Raw genomic sequence first — 19,982 nt, forward strand, 5'->3', positions numbered from 1 at the left:
CATTATTTAGTAGATTAAATTTTACTTCTACTTTTTGTATACTTCAATCCTCAAATTGATTGAAATATTGCCATTAATATCCTCTAGTCACAAAATGTGTCAAAATGAGAATTTTCTTACTATTTGAAGTTATTTATTTGTGGCATAATGTTTATGTTTTCTTTTATTTCTTTTTGGTATTTCGCCACCTGTCAAAATTTTTAAAATTAGTTAAATAAACTCTAGCACCAGATCCACCATCAATGAGGTGTTATTTTTATGAAAATAGTTTTGCCTAAACAAAAATCTAACATTAAAAAAGGCAAATTCCATCAACGTGATGAAAAGTTTATATAGTGTCAACAATTTTATCCGAGAATTAAATTTATTAGTATGACCATTTCTTATTAAGTTTATAGACAAGTCAGATTGTACTAGATAGAAAATAAAAAAGTTTTATTTAAGTGTAGGTACATTTTAATAATAATAGGAAATATATATTTTATCATACCTGTATATGAGTATATGTGTCTCTTAACTTTGGAATAAACTGTTGTTTGTTCTTATTCTGTTCATTTAAAAGTGTAGTTAAAAATTAATAATTATATGCTCCCACTATAGTAAATAGACTATTAATACATTGTTTTTAAGGAGGTAAGTGGATTTTACCGTAGAGATGGAAGTTGCTATGGACAACGAGAGGTAAGTAAGGTAACTTACCGCCCTAGGAAAAAAAACGATTTTCAAATTTTCAACAGAAAAGTTTTTTAATGATGGGAAAAATAATTTAATAATGATTTTTGAGTGTCGAGTACGAGGCGCCCTCTGCAGGCAACGTTATGCATTGAGTATGTAGTAACTTTTTTGCCAATCCCCGTATACAGATTTTAATAACAAACTATGAAATATTGGACTATTTTTGAACGAAAAAGGTATACTTATTGAAAGTGTTACGGATTTATACCTACACGAATACCAAGGTTGCTTAAATAAATAAAAAATCGAGTAGGATAATACTTGTAAATGGCAATTTTGAAGTATTAGCTTAAAGTGTTAATTGATTTTAGTCACTTTTTACCTGCGGCCTATATAGTAAATAGTTTTTGAATTAAATAAAATAACAAATTATGTAAACCTACTAATAACGAGTATATCGACATGTTGCAAATATTTTTTGAATGTTACAAGAACTGTGCCGCTGATGTACGATTTTATCATGCCAGATATCCAGAATATTTGAGATTTTTAAATGAGCAACTTCCAATACTGTTTGAAGACGTTCCATTAGCTATCCGTGAAAACATGTGGTACGCACATGACGGAGCCCCTGCTCATTGAACATTAACTATTAGACAATAGGTAAATTTAAATTTTCCTGGGAGGTGGATAGGTCTAGGGAACGATGCACCAGTCAAATGGCCTGCGCGATCACCGGATCTCACACCCATGGACTAGCTTTTATGGGGTCACTTAAAAAATGTTGTTTATTCCAATCCTATTGATAGTATGGAGATACTTTGTCAAAGAATTTTTGCAGCAGCTGAGGAAGTAAAGAATGACATACATATTTTTTCAAGAGTTCGTCGTAATTTTAATCGTAGAATGGAAAATGGAAATTATCTCGAAAATACCCTTTAAAAAAATCTTGTTTTTTTGTATTGTCAGTCAATTGTTTCTCTTAATAGTTATTTTTGTATCTAGTGCGCGAAATGCTACTTTGGTGATTGAGAATTGAATTTTTTAACGAGACGAAGCCGAGTTAAAAAATTATTCGAGACCACCAAAGTAGTTCGCGCACGAGATGCAAACAATATTTTTTCTACAAACGTCAAAATCTATCTCTTAAAAAATATTATAAATAAGTAAAATGCCTAATTTATTATAGAAAATAGTGTTGAGCTGGCTTAAAATGTCTTTTCTAATCAAATTTTCACTGTTACTACGGAAAAAGTGGCTGTTGTTGACAACAATAATAATTATTTTAAAGTGACGTTTGTGCTCGCGTCTTCAATTTTTAAGTGCCAGATATTATTTAAAATAATGGAAATTGCTACTGACGATGAACTGAGTAGTACCCCACCTAATTTGGCAGATGCGACCAATTTGGTAACTTCAAATCTTTTACCGGAAAAATCGAAGCGCCAATATGAAAATGCATATCGGCAATTTAAGGAGTGGTGTGAAACAAATAAAGCAAGAAAAGCATCCGAAAATGTGCTGTTAGCATATTTTGCAGAAAGATCCATGAAGTGAATAAATAATAATTTGGAGTTTTGCTTCATTTTTTCAAAGATTGAAATACAAAACGAAATACTTCGCACCCTAGTGCGCGAAGTATTTTGCGCACGGTGTCATGGTAACGTAAGAATCCGAAAAAAAGTGTCACTTCACATATTGTTGTCAATGCGCAAACCTTGTCATTTTTTGACGTTTGTAGAAAAATTATCTTTTGACTGTTGTTAAGTGACTCTTGATTTTAGTTGTTTGTACTTTTTTCTAATAATAATTATTAAACTAACAATAAATAAGTATTTTGCAATATTTTCAACTGAACTGTTATTTCATATGAGATTTCTTTAATGCAGGGTATAAATAATTTCACATGCACAAGAAAATGTGTTTTTTAATAAAGATACCGAAAAAGCAATTAAATAGAAATTATGCAACAAGTGTATTCATCACACATGCTAAAATAATAGGCAAAAAGAGTATACTAAATTTAAAATAGGAAAAATAATGTTGTTTCAGTTGATTCCTGCTCCCCCTTTTGGTCGAATTTTAAAATACAAACACACAACTAATAAGTACTGTGAGGCAATGCGTTCTGAATTTATTAACAAAAGTGTCTGTTTGTACCTTGGTATTCCTGGAGGTATAAATCCATAACACTAATTTATGAAAGTAAAAATATCTCCTCAACGGTTGGCTTTAGCCATTTTCGATAAGTATACCTTTTTTGTTGAATAAAGTCCAGTATTTCATATTTTGTTACTAAAAGCTGTAGACGGGGGTTGGCAAAAAAGTTACTACAAATTCAATGCATAACGCTGCCTGCAGAGGGCGCCTCGTACTCGACACTCAAAAATCATTATTATATTATTTTCCCTATCATTAAAAAACCTCTCTGTTGAAAATTTTAAACATTTCTAACTAAAATTGTAGAAATTATTAAGGAAAAACCATTTTTTATTTTTCACTTTGACACCCTGTATCTTTTTTATTATGCGACTTGGGATAAGGGTATGTTAGGTTAAATCGACATATTTTTACCCAAGGAATCTCTGGTATCATTTGTGCCCCTCCATTTAAATACACCCTGTATAGCCGTCATTCTTACATTTCAAAAATGCTCTCAGCTTGGGGTATTTTGATATATCCACATTTTCCTCTATGAAAATAGTTGACTTAATCATTGAGTATTCACTCCACAAACTCGAAGGTGACTTTAAAGTTCTTGACTTCTCCATGAAATATTCTAGCAGTGACATTTCAGAAACACCAGTATTTTTGTTCTGACACCATTCATTGAAATTTCTATATACTCGTCCGTAGCGCACTTTCGACTTCTTGGGTAATTAAAATTCGCTGGCAGCATTTGCTGCACTTCCTACTTGAAAATCACTCATTTAGAGATAATAATTCAAAACCAGCAAAACTGCAACTTTTATGTAGCTTTGTTTATAAACACTTTAGAAACGACAAAATCCAAACAACCAAGGCGATTTTGCAAGATTTCGAATAATGTCAAAATGAATTGATTAAGAAATGTTAAAAAATAAAACCTAATCTTTATTTCATGAACTGTGGGAGCAGATAAAATGTTGTACACCACGCAGCAGTTAAGCATAATTTACCAGTCTCAATCCGATTAAGTCTGGAGAACGTGGTGGTTATGAAATTGAGCCTCTTCTCCCAATCCATTTATTATTAAACACTATGGATAATAATAATTTCGTACATCAATATTGGAATGGGGAGGAGCCCCATCGTGCATGAACCAAAAGGTTTCTTCGGGTGTGTAATGGAACATCGTCTAATAGTGGCTGCAAATTATTTTGCAAAAACTCCAAATATCGATGTCCATTCAGACGTTCCTCAAAAACGTATGGACCTATTAAATTATTACCCACAATTCCTGCCCACTATTATGAATCGGTGCTGATCTTTTGTTAGCACAGTACTGTGCGGATTCTCTTCATCCCATAAATGTGAGTTATGAGAATTAAGAAGTGTGTGGAGGCCATATTGAAAATCTATTTTGGTAGTTTCTTTTAAATTATTTTTTTAATTTATTTAACTTATTCTTGTTTTATTTTTCTATTTTGTGTTATGTGTAAACTGTGTTTGTCAAATGTGTTAGTGAAAATTACATTAGCAGACAGTAAGATTTTCTAGGCTCTTATTTACCGAGTTGAATCAATGGTAGTAATCATTGGCAAATTCAATGATCAAATTTGCATCATGCATGCTGAAGTTAATAGTTTAGACACTAAATAAAAATAAAATTTTAATTTTCACCTTTGAGGGCCCGTAACTTGTTAACGAATGCCCGTATGAAAAAAATGTATATAATGAACTGATAATATTTTGACTTCATCAATTTGTACTCGACTTTTTTGTATCAAGTACCGGAACACCATGTATAAACGGTTCGTTTACTTTTTATTATCCTTCTCCTAAGTATTAGTGATTAAACTGCAGCATTTATTTTCACTTGGAGCGCATTTCATATGGAATGGTGCAGGAACACTAATAAATTTCAATATTTAGTAAAACGGAATAACTATTTACATTCCTCATACATATGTCCCAAGCGACTATTTAAATTCTTCCCATTGTCGTAGCTTGGTGGAAAATTGACTTTCCAATAAAAACAGTGCCTGTTTACAAATCTTTGACTCTTCCAGCTAGAATCGTATGCATACTTTGTTTTTGTATAGTTAATCAATCAACTCAAATTGTAAAATCGAGAGGTAATTTAATATGTCGCAGACAAGCAAAGCAAACAAACGGACAGGCAATTCGTTAGTGATCGCAGCGAGCTTCCAATTAATTTCTTTGTTCTAGGACTACTTTATATTTTCGATTCATTGTCACTCATTTGCTCATACACTGAATTCGTTCAAGCCTGGAATTGATCTGATATACCTTTCATATGGAATGCTCAGAAACCATTCCGCTGGCTATATTTGCTTTACCCTCGGTGAAAAACAGAAACGTTCGAATACAAGGGGCATTTATTTGGTTATAACTAAAAGAAAATTGATGGCACATATATATGTAAAAAAATTGAAATAAAGTACGCCATGACGTTTTTCAGATTTTTTGACATTTCGGAAGACATCGCTGTCTTCTTCGAAGGAATTCTGAGATCGGAGATTATATTTTATGGATGGTATTATTTATAGTTGCTGTGGTATGGTCTATGGTGAATCGATCCATAGCAATGAATGTAGCAATTTTTCAGAGAAGGCGGAGGGAAACTAAGCTTCCTCTAAATATTTAACTATATTAGTATTCACCACTTTTATATAATAAGTCAATGTTGCCACCAATAGCAAAGGGAAGACTACTCTCGTCTGTGACTCGGCTGCAGATCCTAAATACCTTGTACAAAAGGGTCAAACAGTTGGATTCTATATGACTTGAATGAGCGGGGGCTAGCCTCCGTTGTGCTTTGTAAGCGTTCGCAACAGCATCGGATTCTGTTTAGATTTAAATATGCAGGGTGCGTCGTTGACCATTTGGTTGCGGGTAAATACTTCTGACTTTGTGGCGTTGTTAGCCAATTTCTAAAATTAAATAAGGGCAAATTCCTATAATAAAGTAAGAATATTAGGGCTAAGACTAAAACTAAGGCTTTACATTAAGTTTCGACTAAGTTAGGTAAGTCTTAAAATTGAAGAAAGGGAAGTTTTGGTTACCTTTCTACATTTTTCGGGAGAATGAAAAATGTATATCAGCCTTTTGTTGTTCCTGCAGTCTTTAACTATGCAACTCGAACTATAACTTATATTGCCAGATAATACCAGCAGTTCGAAGTTTGACAATTGACAGCTTTTTTGTGAGAGATAACTTCTTCCATTTTTTATCAGAAACGTGCGAATATATCTGAAACTACAGATGACGCTACCTTAAAAATAGACGTATGCGACCTTTTCCTAACCTTTGATTATAATATATACTAGGGTGGCCCAAAAATTTACTACAGCACTGTGGGTATCAAATATTTATAATATTTTAATTTTTTTTAAATTCAAGTGGCTCGTGATTTATTTCTATTCTTTTGTTCATCAAATTCAATAAAAAAATTATTAGTTCGTTGATATTTATTTTTTAGAGGTCGCTCGAAAACATAGGTACACTACTTTGAAAATTAAAATAATTATGAGTGACCTTTAGAAATTAAAATATCGACTTGAAATTTTCAGAATCGAGATTTTTTTCAACCTAGAAAATGATAAAATAACAAGAATACAATTTTAAAAAAATTTAATTTTTGACGATTTTGGAAATTTTTAAAAATCTTGAGCGACCTCTAAAAAAAATCTTTTTGAGCTGTTTTTTTGAGGCGGCTCTTAAAACATGATAAACTAACATATCACAAGAGACACGAAAAAAATAATCGTTTTTTTTTGAGCCACCCTAATATATACCAAAAATATTTTGTCACTAATGCAATTTGATTATTTGACGAATTATTATATTTACTTTAATATATCAAAATTAATTTCAGTTTACTTTTTGGCACCGACCATATGTGATATACCAGTAATAAAAAAAATTAATTAAAACAGGGTATTTGAGTGAGAGCAATGAGTGAAACAGGCATAATAAAAAATCACTAATATTATTTCTTTAATTTAAAATAAAGCAGTAGGCTCTAAAGATATCTAATTGTTCAAAATTTGTTATAATCTTTAAAGCAAAAAATAAAAAACAGCCTTTGGTCCACTTTAACGCGTACACCTTGTCTGCAATATCAAACAATTTATGAAATGATAAGAACTTGAAGTGTTACACATTTTTCATTAATTTATAACTGTATCTCAAAAAAAAAAAACAAAGAGTTCGCAGATACATTTTTATATGTTTTTATAGTGAGTATTTTTCAGTAATTCGAAATAAATACCTATGTTCAGTTAAAAAAAACACCAATAAAAAAATTTAAATTAATGTTTAATGTTGAAAACACATATGTATACAGGATGGTCCTGGAGTACGTTGCTATAATATAGGGGTGAACATATAGAGTGTAACTTTAATTGGAGGGGTCAGGTTTTAGGGGGTGTTGAATGAAATTAATAGTCGAGTTATACCTAATTAATTTTTTAAACTACATTTTAAGAATTCTTGTGGGTGCATTCGTAATTTGCGTATTAGTGCACTAGTCACGTTGCCAGTTATTTTTAAATCAACCTACATTGTGGGACGTGACAATGAAAAATAATTTGGCAAAAAATCAGAGAATGAGAAATTAGGAACCAGAAATGTTATACGACGTGGAAGAGGATCCTGGTACGAGTATTCGAATTATCCAAAAAAAGTATTATATTATAAAAATCCGGTGAGTAAACAGATTATTTTTGTGTATTTCATTTATCATTACTAATTACTGCTAGGTAACTTGTAAAGTAATGTTTCATTGCTTATCTTATTTAAAAGAATTAAACTTTTGTGCGATGATGGGCTCGTGGCTTAACAAAAGTAACGCGCCAAAGTGCAGTACTTCATAGTATGGAAATTTGCTTTTTAATAACCTTTTCTTTAAATGAGAGATTTGACAACAATGCACAGTCCATTTCTCAATTGTGCATGCGCTTCATCTAAAGCGTGCCGTTGTTTGAGGTTCTACTAGCTTGTCTAGCGGTCGAGTATGAAAATTACTAAAAAATGTTAAAAAAATTAAGTTATCACGATGAAAATTGAACAAGTAAACTATTGATACGTGTTTTTAAACGTGAAATGAAACCTCTGTATAAATATGACCCCAACTCAAAGTTATACCCTTAACATTTTGGTTCTCGAGGCACAGAATGTTGAAGTTTTGAATTCTGCATTAAGCAAATATCTCAATAGATATTTGACGTAATTAATTAAACTTGAGCTAGTGATTTAACTAAATTAAATAAAGTTACAAATTCACAAAATCTGTATACAATTATTTTACAGCCACTAAAAACCTCAGAATTTCGGTATTGCTGAGTATTTTGGATATTTGATCAGTGCATTTCTTAATTATATTTTAAAGAAAAAGTTTTTTATGTTATAAATGTAGATTCTATGTGACGTAACTAACTAGAGATTTGAAATATGTAGTATACAGGGAATACAAATTTAATTATTTTGCGTAGTCATTGTGCTAATATGCAGTCTACTAAATATATTTTTTTCAGAAGGGATTTTTCCTAAATTTAGGTATTTTTAATGGGAAATCGGGTATCCTTTAAAATCTCTACATCTTAGGTTACAATAAAAATTATTTTCATTTCATTATTATTATTATTATTATTACATTTATAAATTAAGTACCATAATTTTAAAAGTTCAATAGGTACAAATCATTGGCGTAGAAATTTTGAATTTTCTTTGAGGACAAGTTTCTACATTCCAAATTTTTTTGTATTTTTAATGTTTACTTTGTATTGAAAAATTACATTTTCAACAAAAAAAAATGAGAAAGAGAACAGATTTAACGTTAGAACGAAAATAATAACTCAAAAATTGTAGAAATTGAAGGAGAATTGAAAATAAATAAATAAATAGAATTGAAGCAGAAATTTTAGAAAGTAAAAATCAAATGTACTGATCAGATTTTCAAAATACTCACTAGTATCAAAATTCTGGGGTTCTTAGTAATGGTCTTCCAATATCGTTGCCACTGATTGATTTATTTGTATACAAATTCAGTAAATTTTTACATTTGCATATTTGAGTCACTAGCCCAAGTTCCCTTTACCACGAAACGATTTGGGACATATGTCCATTCATAAGATTTTTTTTAAATAATTTATAGAATCTCCCCATTATTATCGGAAATTACTTTATAACCACACGGTATATTATGTCCAGCGTCCAGATCCAGCGTAAAAAATACTAACGGTCAAGACAATATGTCCATATAAGACAATCCGAAGGGTATGTGACAGTCGAGCCACAAATTAACGTCCCAAAATATCCGTCCGACGTCCAGTTATAGAAAAATAGCGGAAAGAAGAGGATTTTAATCTAAAAGCTGTCACAGCGATTCGGAGGGGCCGCGACACCCGAGCAGTTGTCCGCCTCGAGAACCAATTCAAGAACCACCAATCAATTAGGTTAAAGTTGAAAGCTTCGCATTCCCTCCTTAAAGATTTAATTAAGACTTTGGGCCACAGTAACGACGCCCGATAGCGGGGCTAATCACAGAAATGCCCTTGCTTTACGCAACCCATAGATTAGGAGACACCCCATTCATTCGTGATTGAGAACGTAAAAGTACAATGACGGGGGATATGATATCGTGAGCTAAAGCCAATTCGCCGCTACAAGTCTTTGTTTTGGAGCTATATAAGTAAAAGAATAGTTTTAATCTGGAGACATGACAAAGGGATTTGTATTAGTGCATACAATTTGAGATAACTTTTCAACAATTTTAATTATTTGGGTACCTAACAGAAATTACGTTTTATTAAAAAAAAAACAATATTTTAACCACGTATTTTAATTCATTCATTTGTATAATAAATTTTTTCGAAAACTCACATTTTTGTACCGTGTTTGGTACCCATTAAGATAACGCTAAGAAGCCGCCTATGAATTAAATACCAAAGTATCATATGCCAATGTTTTATGAAATGGTTTTCTGTCTTAAATTTTTTTGTTGTCATAAATATTAGCACTAATTTCCATTTTTTGATCTTCCTATTTATTATTATCTCTAACTACTAAGTATTTCGACTTCTACAAAACACCAAGAGCTTTAATAACACAGAGATAATTTCGTCATCGAGAATGCTGAAGGCGTAGGTACTGTTTGGTAATTACCTTTAAGTAACAGGCTTGAAGGAATTTTTATTTCTAATCAGGGCTCAAGGTGTATTCGCTAGGTTTCCTTACCTTTTATATATATATTTTTTTAAATCTTAATCAATCAAACACTGTTTTTTAAATTTATTTATTCTTTAAAGCTGCAATTATTACAAGCACAATTAGTAAAGTGAAAAGTAGATACAGAACTTGAATTTGACGTGTTTCCTTCGTTGATGAATCAAACATAAATATTTTCCATGCATAATTCTTACTTTCAATGGGATTTTTAGTTGCATTTTTTAATATAACTTCGTTCATTTGAAACATTATCAATCTGTGTGACATTTGTATTAATACAAAATAAATTGGTTGTCAATCTACTCGTAATATCTGTTGTACAGAAGATTTGTTGTTTATTACATACAGACAAAAATTATCTTAAAAAACAAAAGGTTTTCGAAAATAAATATTATCAATAGCTTTTTATGAGTATTTACAAATATAACTATACAAGGGTGTCACTTAACGAATGTTACATACTTCAGGAGTATAATCGAAAACCCAAATGGTGACGATTTAACCAAACTTGCTTAAACGAAAAATGTTGCAAAAAAAAGATACAGGGTGTTAAAGTTCCTTTTTTTATTTCTTGTTTTCTCCTTAACTTAGAACCCAGTTAACTGATTTGAGCAAAATTTGTTGTTGCTTAGTCTCTCTTCATGAAGTATGCAGCGATTATGTTCCTATTGAGTTAAATCATACAGGGTGTTCATTTTACTACAACCTTTTGTGAATATTCTTCTGTAACTTTTTTGTATGTTTAAATGTTTACACGCAACTACCAGAAATCGGTAGAGAATGTTATTCTAGACAAAAAATGTATACCTGTCAAAGGTCGAAATTATTCTCGGTTATGAAGATATTATAGAAAATATTTATATATAAAATTTAACCAAAACTTCCCACGGTACAATTAATTAAATATACTTCAGTATCAAAATGCTCAATTAAAAATAATACAGCCCTATAAAAAAGGTAGGAGGTCAGAAAGGCAAGACATGGTATCCGTATATATTTGGGGTCACTGAATCCGAATCCGGTGTCCATTTAACTCGATTAGCTCTGGATTAAGGTCAGTTTAAGGATAAATATATAGATAATCAATTGCCAACAAAATAAACATACATATGTATACTTTTTTAGGGTCGCTCTTATGTCATCGTATTTCTTAAGCAAGGCTTAATGCGCTTAAGACACGAAAAGTTTCTTTCTACCGAGCCAAATTTTATAGTGAGGTCCGACCTGTGTTGCTTCGTACGAAAAGCCGCCACTGTATCAACTTAACAATATTGAATATCCGGAAACTCAATATTTTCGAATTAAACTCATTGTCAGTGTATTAGCGATTGATTCGATTCAAAATTAAATTCTGGATCAAGTGATGCAATTTCTCGCCTAGTTTTTTGTTTCGAACTATCAGAATTATCTTTAACTGCCCGGTGGCAATATATCTGTTTGAGTAATTTGCAGCTCACGCCAGAACTAATTTCGTTAAATACTTGTACCCAGTAGAATCGTACCTATATGAATAATTTGATTGTTCAGACACGGGCTGATATAGGTGTATCGAGTCGAACTTATTTAATTTCCGGGTTGCCCTTTGTCCGGTAATAGATTTGTAGGAACAGTTTACAATCATATAAGCGACACTGTTTCATCAACGCTTTTATTCAATTACGGCCTAACGCTATCCCTTACAGAAAACGTAAAGGTCACGTGAGCCCAGCAAAATCCAGTCAACCATGTAGAGGGGTGAAATGATTTTGTAATTATTCGGGGAAACAAATCATTTCTGAAAAAAACCATTTTAAAAAGCACTGTGATGCGGAATTCTTTTAATAACTCTAACCATCGCCCTTGCTTACTTTGTCTAAAAACATTTATCATAACATTAAAATGATTCAGTGAACAGTTCAAAAATTGAAAAATGTTTCTGTTCCTCTAAAAATAAATTATACAAAAGTTATTAAATGCTTCTGATTTTTTTTATATTTTAAGAAATGACCTTTATTTAATTACACACCCCACAAAAAAAGAAGTTCGGTACCAAAAATATGAATACATAGATTTTGTGTATTTTTTTTATCGAATCCACAGTCCAAAACCCGATTTACCAGGTCATTTTTTAGTAAAACGCTAAAATATCCCTTAAAACAGGGTGAAATAGACATAGGAAAGAAATATATGCAAATTAAATCCATATCCATCCCTACGCGGCGATTAATTCCACGCCTAAGAAATAACCAATGTGAAAAGCCATAACCTTGTATTTAATACTACCAAATATACAGGGTGTCACGGAAATGGTGGGCAATCTCTCGGATATGGATAGATAATGAGAAAATAATGTCACAAGTTCATATAAATTTTTTTCCTCCAGGCTCACCGTGTAGAGTTATTAGCTCTTGGAGTTGAGAAATAAAAATGGTTTTTTTGCTGTAACTTTTGTATTTTTCAATAAATTTTGAAAATTTTTTAGCTGAATCTATAATTTTTGAAGTTGCTTTGGATGATAATATGAAATCCTCGATAATAATTATGGGGGCCCGGGGGCAAAGCACCCCCCCACCAAAATTTGTAGAAAAAAAATTTGTGTTCCACTATACCACAAATTTTCCATCATTTTATAGAAATGTATGGTATTTTACGTAAAAAATGTATACTTGTTGAATATCCATAAAATAGATATTTTTTGCGATAAACCCGTTTCAATAGGAAGGTACCATTTAATTTGAGACATTTTATTTAATTGAAACAGATTTAATCGTGGTTGGCTTTGACATGTCAGAGTATGCCAAAGGCAATTAAATTGTCAAACTTGTCAAATACGTAGTTTTAAATCTAAGACTCATCTCATAACTCATAATTTGTTATAAAATATGGAGTATTCCAATGAAGAATATGCTGNGTTTATAGTTTCTCCATAAACAACTGATTTCATGTAACTTCAAAAACGAAAACCTCGGCATTCTATCTCACATTTATGTATACGAGTATTTTAATTTGTAAGCTAAGATGTAATTTTAATTAGATACGAATAATACTTAATAGTAATTAGCATACAAATGACAGCAATAAGACAAGTGGAAGACGTCAATTATTTGATTTCATCCAAATCCTACTTAAGAAACTTTACCGCTAAATTAATAATATCTGTAGGTACTTCATTATAATTTAATGCAACAGAGTTGGAAGCTTCAAAGCCAAATATCTCGAAAACGGTGCGAGATAGCTACTTTAATAAAGTATACCTTTTCTGTGTAAAAAAAGTTGAAAAATAAGAATTTGTTACCAAAGATGAGATACCTTAAAGTACAAAAAAGTTATGTCGTTTTTAACACATTCAATCTACTGCAGCTAGGGCCCTCTATGAACTTTAACCAAAATGTGAACAGATTTCAATTCCTCTACTCAAAGAACTCCAATAATATTTTACATTTAACACCCTGTATCTCTTTAACTATCAACTTTTGGACTAAGGTAAGTTCGGCTAAATCGCAATATTCTTACTTGGGGAATCTACTCATGAATTTTGGCCCATTACCTCGGGACCACCCTGTATAAGAGATTAACACCATATGAGTTGCTATATTTTGTTATTGTACTTTTGAATTTTGCATATTTTTTTAAGGCTTTTAGCTTTAGAAGTACATATCTTGAATAAATGAAGAGCTTTAATTGCCATTTTTGGATTTCAGATAATTTAGATACCTATTAAACTTTCTAAAAATATCAATAAAATTGTTAACATATACTAAAAATTAGTTATCAATTCAGTGGCGGTTCGTGACATTGTGAAAACGTGAGGTCTGTGGCTGTTTTATTAGGTGGGCAATAAAGAAAAAAAAAGCGCTGCAGGCAAACATTTTTTAATTTTCAAGGTCAACCGACTGAATGAATCTAGAAATTTTTAGTTGCATATACAATATTATCGAAATTCACGAGGAGGATTTTCATTCAGATTGTTTAAAAAAAAATAGATATATTTACGCAACTATTTGGTTATTTTATTATACATATTTTATTAATTAGCACCATAAATTAAAAAAATGAAATAATATCAATATCAACAATACAATAAAATTAATACAAAAAAACAGAAATTTAAATTTACCTAATAATTAAAAAAATAGTTCCTACTTGGTTTAAAAATATTGTGGAAAAACATAAAAACAAATTTTAATATAGTAGCCAGCCAATTTATCTATTTACATACAAAACAACGCCAGCTTTTCGTTTCTTTCCATTTTCAACAAAATATTTTTAAAATATTCAGTTTTTTAAAACAGGTCTATTAGTCGGTCTTTCAAATTTGCAAATTTACTTATAATGATCAGAAAATTGGCGATTGGCACTAATACTTTGCAATAGTTCTTTTTCTATCGCCATAAGCGCTCTTGTATCATCGTATTTCTTAAGCAAGTCTTAATGCGCTTAAGACACGAAAAGTTTCTTTCTACCGAGCCAAATTTTACAGTGAGGTCCGACCTGTGTTGGTTCATACGATAAGCCGCCTCTGTATCAACTTAACAATATTGAATATCCGGAAACTCGATATTTTCGGATTAAACTCATTGTCAGTGTATTAGCGATTGATTCGATTCAAAATTAAATTCTGNTAACCAAAACTTCCCACGGTACAATTAATTAAATATACTTCAGTATCAAAATGCTCAATTAAAAATAATACAGCCCTATAAAAAAGGTAGGAGGTCAGAAAGGCAAGACATGGTATCCGTATATATTTGGGGTCACTGAATCCGAATCCGGTGTCCATTTAACCCGATTAGCTCTGGATTAAGGTCAGTTTAAGGATAAATATCTAGAGAATCAATTGCCATCAAAATAATCCTACATATGTATACTTTTTTAGGGTCGCTTTATCCGAATCCGATGTTCGTTTGACTTGACCGGGTCTGGGTAAGGTCAGTTCAAGGTCAAATGTAAAGAATCTATTGCCAACAAAGTAAACCAATATCTATTCGTTTTTGGGGTCGCTGAATCCGAATCTGGGAATAATTTGACCCGATCGGGTCTGCTAAATACTTTCAAGTTCTAAACATAAAAATCTCAAGTTAAGCACTCTCGAGTTAATTGTTTTGACATGACAAAATTCTAGTATCATTAAGACTAACTATGCTTTAAATCAATGTGCCCGTTAATACCATACCTATAGCACATTAATTGATATTGAAAGAAGAGTACTGTAATATGCGGATAGTCTTATAAATATAAACGGCCCTTAAACAGTTTTTTTTTTCTACATTTCCTTTATTAAGAAAATACAGGCGTTTTATTTGTTGTAAAATACACAGTTTCTGAGATAAGTGGACTTTAGTTTTATAGATACAAAGCTATCAGTTACGGATATTCCAGTACTTATATGGAAGTATTCTAGTCTAATTAAAGTTATTGTTCGAAATGTCAGTATTTTTAGTTTATACTTAGGAAAGCAGCACTCATAAATAAAGGAGCGTATATTTTGAGAAATAACTATTTCTAATTACATTTTATAACTTTCGTTGAATCTAATTTTCAAACTTCTTCACCCTGAATTATCACAATTTTTATTTATCAGCTGTGTTCAGTTTAGCATAAAGCATTAAGTATATTTATATCTTAACTTCCTTTGCCCTTTATTATATCCTTTTCAAATCTATAGCACCGGTGATATTGGGATACTAATTAACTACTGCCTCTCTAGTACTCTTTTCCACATCTGGTTGCAGTTTTTCTTCTTCAAATTCGATTTCACATATTTCTGCACTAAATTATGAAACATTTTTCGGTTTTTGTTAAATTACAATTTTATCGTATTATTATAGAAAGGTAACTATCATTTTAAATAAAGAATTTATTATACAGCGTGTCCCACGGTGACCATCCTTTGGAATATTTCTTAAGACGAATGCGACCCATAGGTTTCATACTTTTTCCATGGAGTAACATTATTTCAAGCAAAATTGTTACAAAACTAAGTTGTATGGGTGAAAATCGACACATCAATTTTCTAACAATTTAGATCGAATAAAACCGTCGAGGACAAAGAATCCGTGAGCGTACTTTCTTTAAATTATAGAATGGCGCCCTTATCAAATGTTTGGTTATACAGGGTGGTCCCGAGGTAATGGGCCAAAATTCGTGGGTGGATTCCCGAAGCAAAAATATTGCGATTTAGCCGAATTTACCGTAGTCCAAAAGTTGATAGTTAAAAAGATACAGGGTGTTAAATGTAAAATATTATTTTAGTTTATTTCTATTTATTTCTTAATAAATGCAAATATCTACACAAAATTTTGGGGTTTGGGGTTCTTTGATTAGAGGAATTGAAATTTGTTCACATTTTGGTTACAGTTCATAGAGGGCGCCAGCTGCCGTAGATTGAAGGTGTTGGAAATGACATAACTTTTTTGTACTTTAAGGTATCTCATTTTTGGTATCAAATTCTTATTTTCCAACTTTTTTTACACAAAAAAGGTAGACTTTATGAAAGTAGTTGTCTCGCACCGTTTCTGAGATATTTGGCTTTGAAACTTCCAATGCTAATACTTGAAATAATTAAAATAATTTAGAAATGTCAAAAACAAGGGTTTATTTAGAATTAAAAATTGTAATGAACAGTAAAATAATAAACATTAGTAAAAAAATATGCCTTTTTGACAATAATTGCTCAAAATGTCCACCTCTAACTTCAATACATTTATCAACACGTTTATTAAAAGATTGTCTTATTTTAAAGTATAAATCCTTAATGCGAAATGACTTTGCAGCATTTAAAACCTGCTACTAAAGTTCTTCTCAAGTGTTTATAGTTTCTCCATAAACAACTGATTTCATGTAACTCCAAAAACGAAAACCTCGGCATNTTGTTTTGGAGCTATATAAGTAAAAGAATAGTTTTAATCTGGAGACATGACAAAGGGATTTGACATAGGTATTGTATTAGTGCATACAATTTGAGATAACTTTTCAACAATTTTAATTATTTGGTACCTAACAGAAATTACGTTTTATTAAAAAAAAAACAATATTTTAACCACGTATTTTAATTCATTCATTTGTATAATAAATTTTTTCGAAAACTCACATTTTTGTACCGTGTTTGGTACCCATTAAGATAACGCTAAGAAGCCGCCTATGAATTAAATACCAAAGTATCATATGCCAATGTTTTATGAAATGGTTTTCTGTCTTAAATTTTTTTGTTGTCATAAATATTAGCACTAATTTCCATTTTTTGATCTTCCTATTTATTATTATCTCTAACTACTAAGTATTTCGACTTCTACAAAACACCAAGAGCTTTAATAACACAGAGATAATTTCGTCATCGAGAATGCTGAAGGCGTAGGTACTGTTTGGTAATTACCTTTAAGTAACAGGCTTGAAGGAATTTTTATTTCTAATACCTTTTACTATTTTTTTAAATCTTATTCAATCAAACACTGTTTTTTTAATTTATTTATTCTTTAAAGCTGCAATTATTACAAGCACAATTAGTAAAGTGAAAAGTAGATACAGAACTTGAATTTGACGTGTTTCCTTCGTTGATGAATCAAACATAAATATTTTCCATGCATAATTCTTACTTTCAATGGGATTTTTAGTTGCAATTTTTAATATAACTTCGTCCATTTGAAACATTACCAATCTGTGTGACATTTGTATTAATACAAAATAAATTGGTTGTCAATCTACTCGTAATATCTGTTGTACAGAAGATTTGTTGTTTATTACATACAGACAAAAATTATCTTAAAAAACAAAAGGTTTTCGAAAATAAATATTATCAATAGCTTTTAATGAGTATTTACAAATATAACTATACAGGGTGTCACTTAACGAATGTTACATACTTCAAGAGTATAATCGAAACCCCAAAATTTGTTGTTGCTTAGTCTCTCTTCATGAAGTATGCAGCGATTATGTTCCTATTGAGTTAAATTATAAAGAGTGTTCATTTTACTACAACCCTTTGTGAATATTCTTCTGTAACTTTTTTGTATGTTTAAATGTTTACACGCAACTACCAGAAATCGGTAGAGAATTTTATTCTACACAAAAAATGTATACCTCGAAATTATTCTCGGTTATGAAGATATTATAGAAAATATTTATATATAAAATTTAACCAAAACTTCCCACGGTACAATTAATTAAATATACTTCAGTATCAAAATGCTCAATTAAAAATTATGGAACCCTATAAAAAAAGGTAGGAGGTCAGAAAGACAAGACATGGTATCCATATATATTTGGGGTCACTGAATCCGAATCCGGTGTCCATTTAACTCGATTAGCTCTGGATTAAGGTCAGTTTAAGGATAAATATATAGATAATCAATTGCCAACAAAATAAACATACATATGTATACTTTTTTAGGGTCGCTCTTATGTCATCGTATTTCTTAAGCAAGGCTTAATGCGCTTAAGACACGAAAAGTTTCTTTCTACCGAGCCAAATTTTATAGTGAGGTCCGACCTGTGTTGCTTCGTACGAAAAGCCGCCACTGTATCAACTTAACAATATTGAATATCCGGAAACTCAATATTTTCGAATTAAACTCATTGTCAGTGTATTAGCGATTGATTCGATTCAAAATTAAATTCTGGATTAAGTGATGCAATTTCTCGCCTAGTTTTTTGTTTCGAACTATCAGAATTATCTTTAACTGGCCGGTGGCAATATATCTGTTTGAGTAATTTGCAGCTCACGCCAGAACTAATTTCGTTAAATACTTGTACCCAGTAGAATCGTACCTATATGAATAATTTGATTGTTCAGACACGGGCTGATATAGGTGTATCGAGTCGAACTTATTTAATTTCCGGGTTGCCCTTTGTCCGGTAATAGATTTGTAGGAGCAGTTTACAATCATATAAGCGACACAGTTTCATCAACGCTTTTATTCAATTACGGCCTAACGCTATCCCTTACAGAAAACGTAAAGGTCACGTGAGCCCAGCAAAATCCAGTCAACCATGTAGAGGGGTGAAATGATTTTGTAATTATTCGGGGAAACAAATCATTTCTGAAAAAAAGCCATTTTAAAAAGCACTGTCATGCGGAATTCTTTTAATAACTCTAACCATCGCCCTTGCTTACTTTGTCTAAAAACATTTATCATAACATTAAAATGATTCAGTGAACAGTTCAAAAATTGAAAAATGTTTCTGTTCCTCTAAAAATAAATTATACAAAAGTTATTAAATGCTTCTGAAATTTTTCATATTTTAAGGAATGACCTTTATTTAATTACACACCCCACAAAAAAAGAAGTTCGGTACCAAAAATATGAGTACATAAATTTTGTGTATTTTTTTATTGTGTTTTAAACCGATTTACTAGGTAATTTTTTAGTAAAACGCTAAAATATCGCCTAAAATAGGGTGAAATAGTACATAGGAAAGAAATATACGCAAATTAAATCCACACCCATCCCTACGCGGCGGTTAATTCCACGCCTAAGAAATAACCAATGTGAAAAGTCATAGCCTTGTATTTAATACTACCAAATATATAAGCGTAGGTCGGTAGACAACATACCAAAAAATTATAATGTAACTTATCCCTCTAAGGTTAAAAACCACCTACAGACCAGGGTCCCACTTACTCCCTTAAGTCACATATTTTTCTATTTTTTTCCTGAATTTTGTTACCGCGGGTTTTTGGGGTCGCCTATTACGAATCTGAAGTGCGAATCTGAAAAGCATTCAAAATTTGAAGATTATGGTTGAAACTTATTACTTGGTGGTGTTCAAAATGGCCAATCACTAATGTAAATGTAAAGATATAATTAACAAAGATGCCAGTAGAAAAATCTTAATCCAGACCCGAACAATGGAAATATTAATTGTAATAATTGAGCTGGCTCCCATTTCACTCCAGTGAAAAGCCGCCGAAATAAAAGACGTGTGTAGGTAACAACAAC

The 19,982-nt window shown here is 31.2% G+C and overlaps 1 protein-coding gene across 1 annotated transcript in view; it reads left to right on the plus strand.

The window, feature by feature from the left end:
• Nucleotides 1-655: 655 nt before the first annotated feature.
• Nucleotides 656-19,982, plus strand: part of LOC111691708 — a 57,540-nt gene continuing 38,213 nt past the window's right edge. The window contains exon 1 of the mRNA XM_023454944.1: nucleotides 656-681. Within this exon, the coding sequence (XP_023310712.1) occupies nucleotides 656-681 (26 nt within the window). The remainder of the gene's footprint in view (nucleotides 682-19,982) is intronic.

This window comes from Anoplophora glabripennis, unplaced genomic scaffold (genome assembly GCF_000390285.2).
Source record: "Anoplophora glabripennis isolate ALB-LARVAE unplaced genomic scaffold, Agla_2.0 scaffold477, whole genome shotgun sequence".
NCBI classification, from domain to species: Eukaryota; Metazoa; Arthropoda; class Insecta; order Coleoptera; family Cerambycidae; genus Anoplophora; species Anoplophora glabripennis.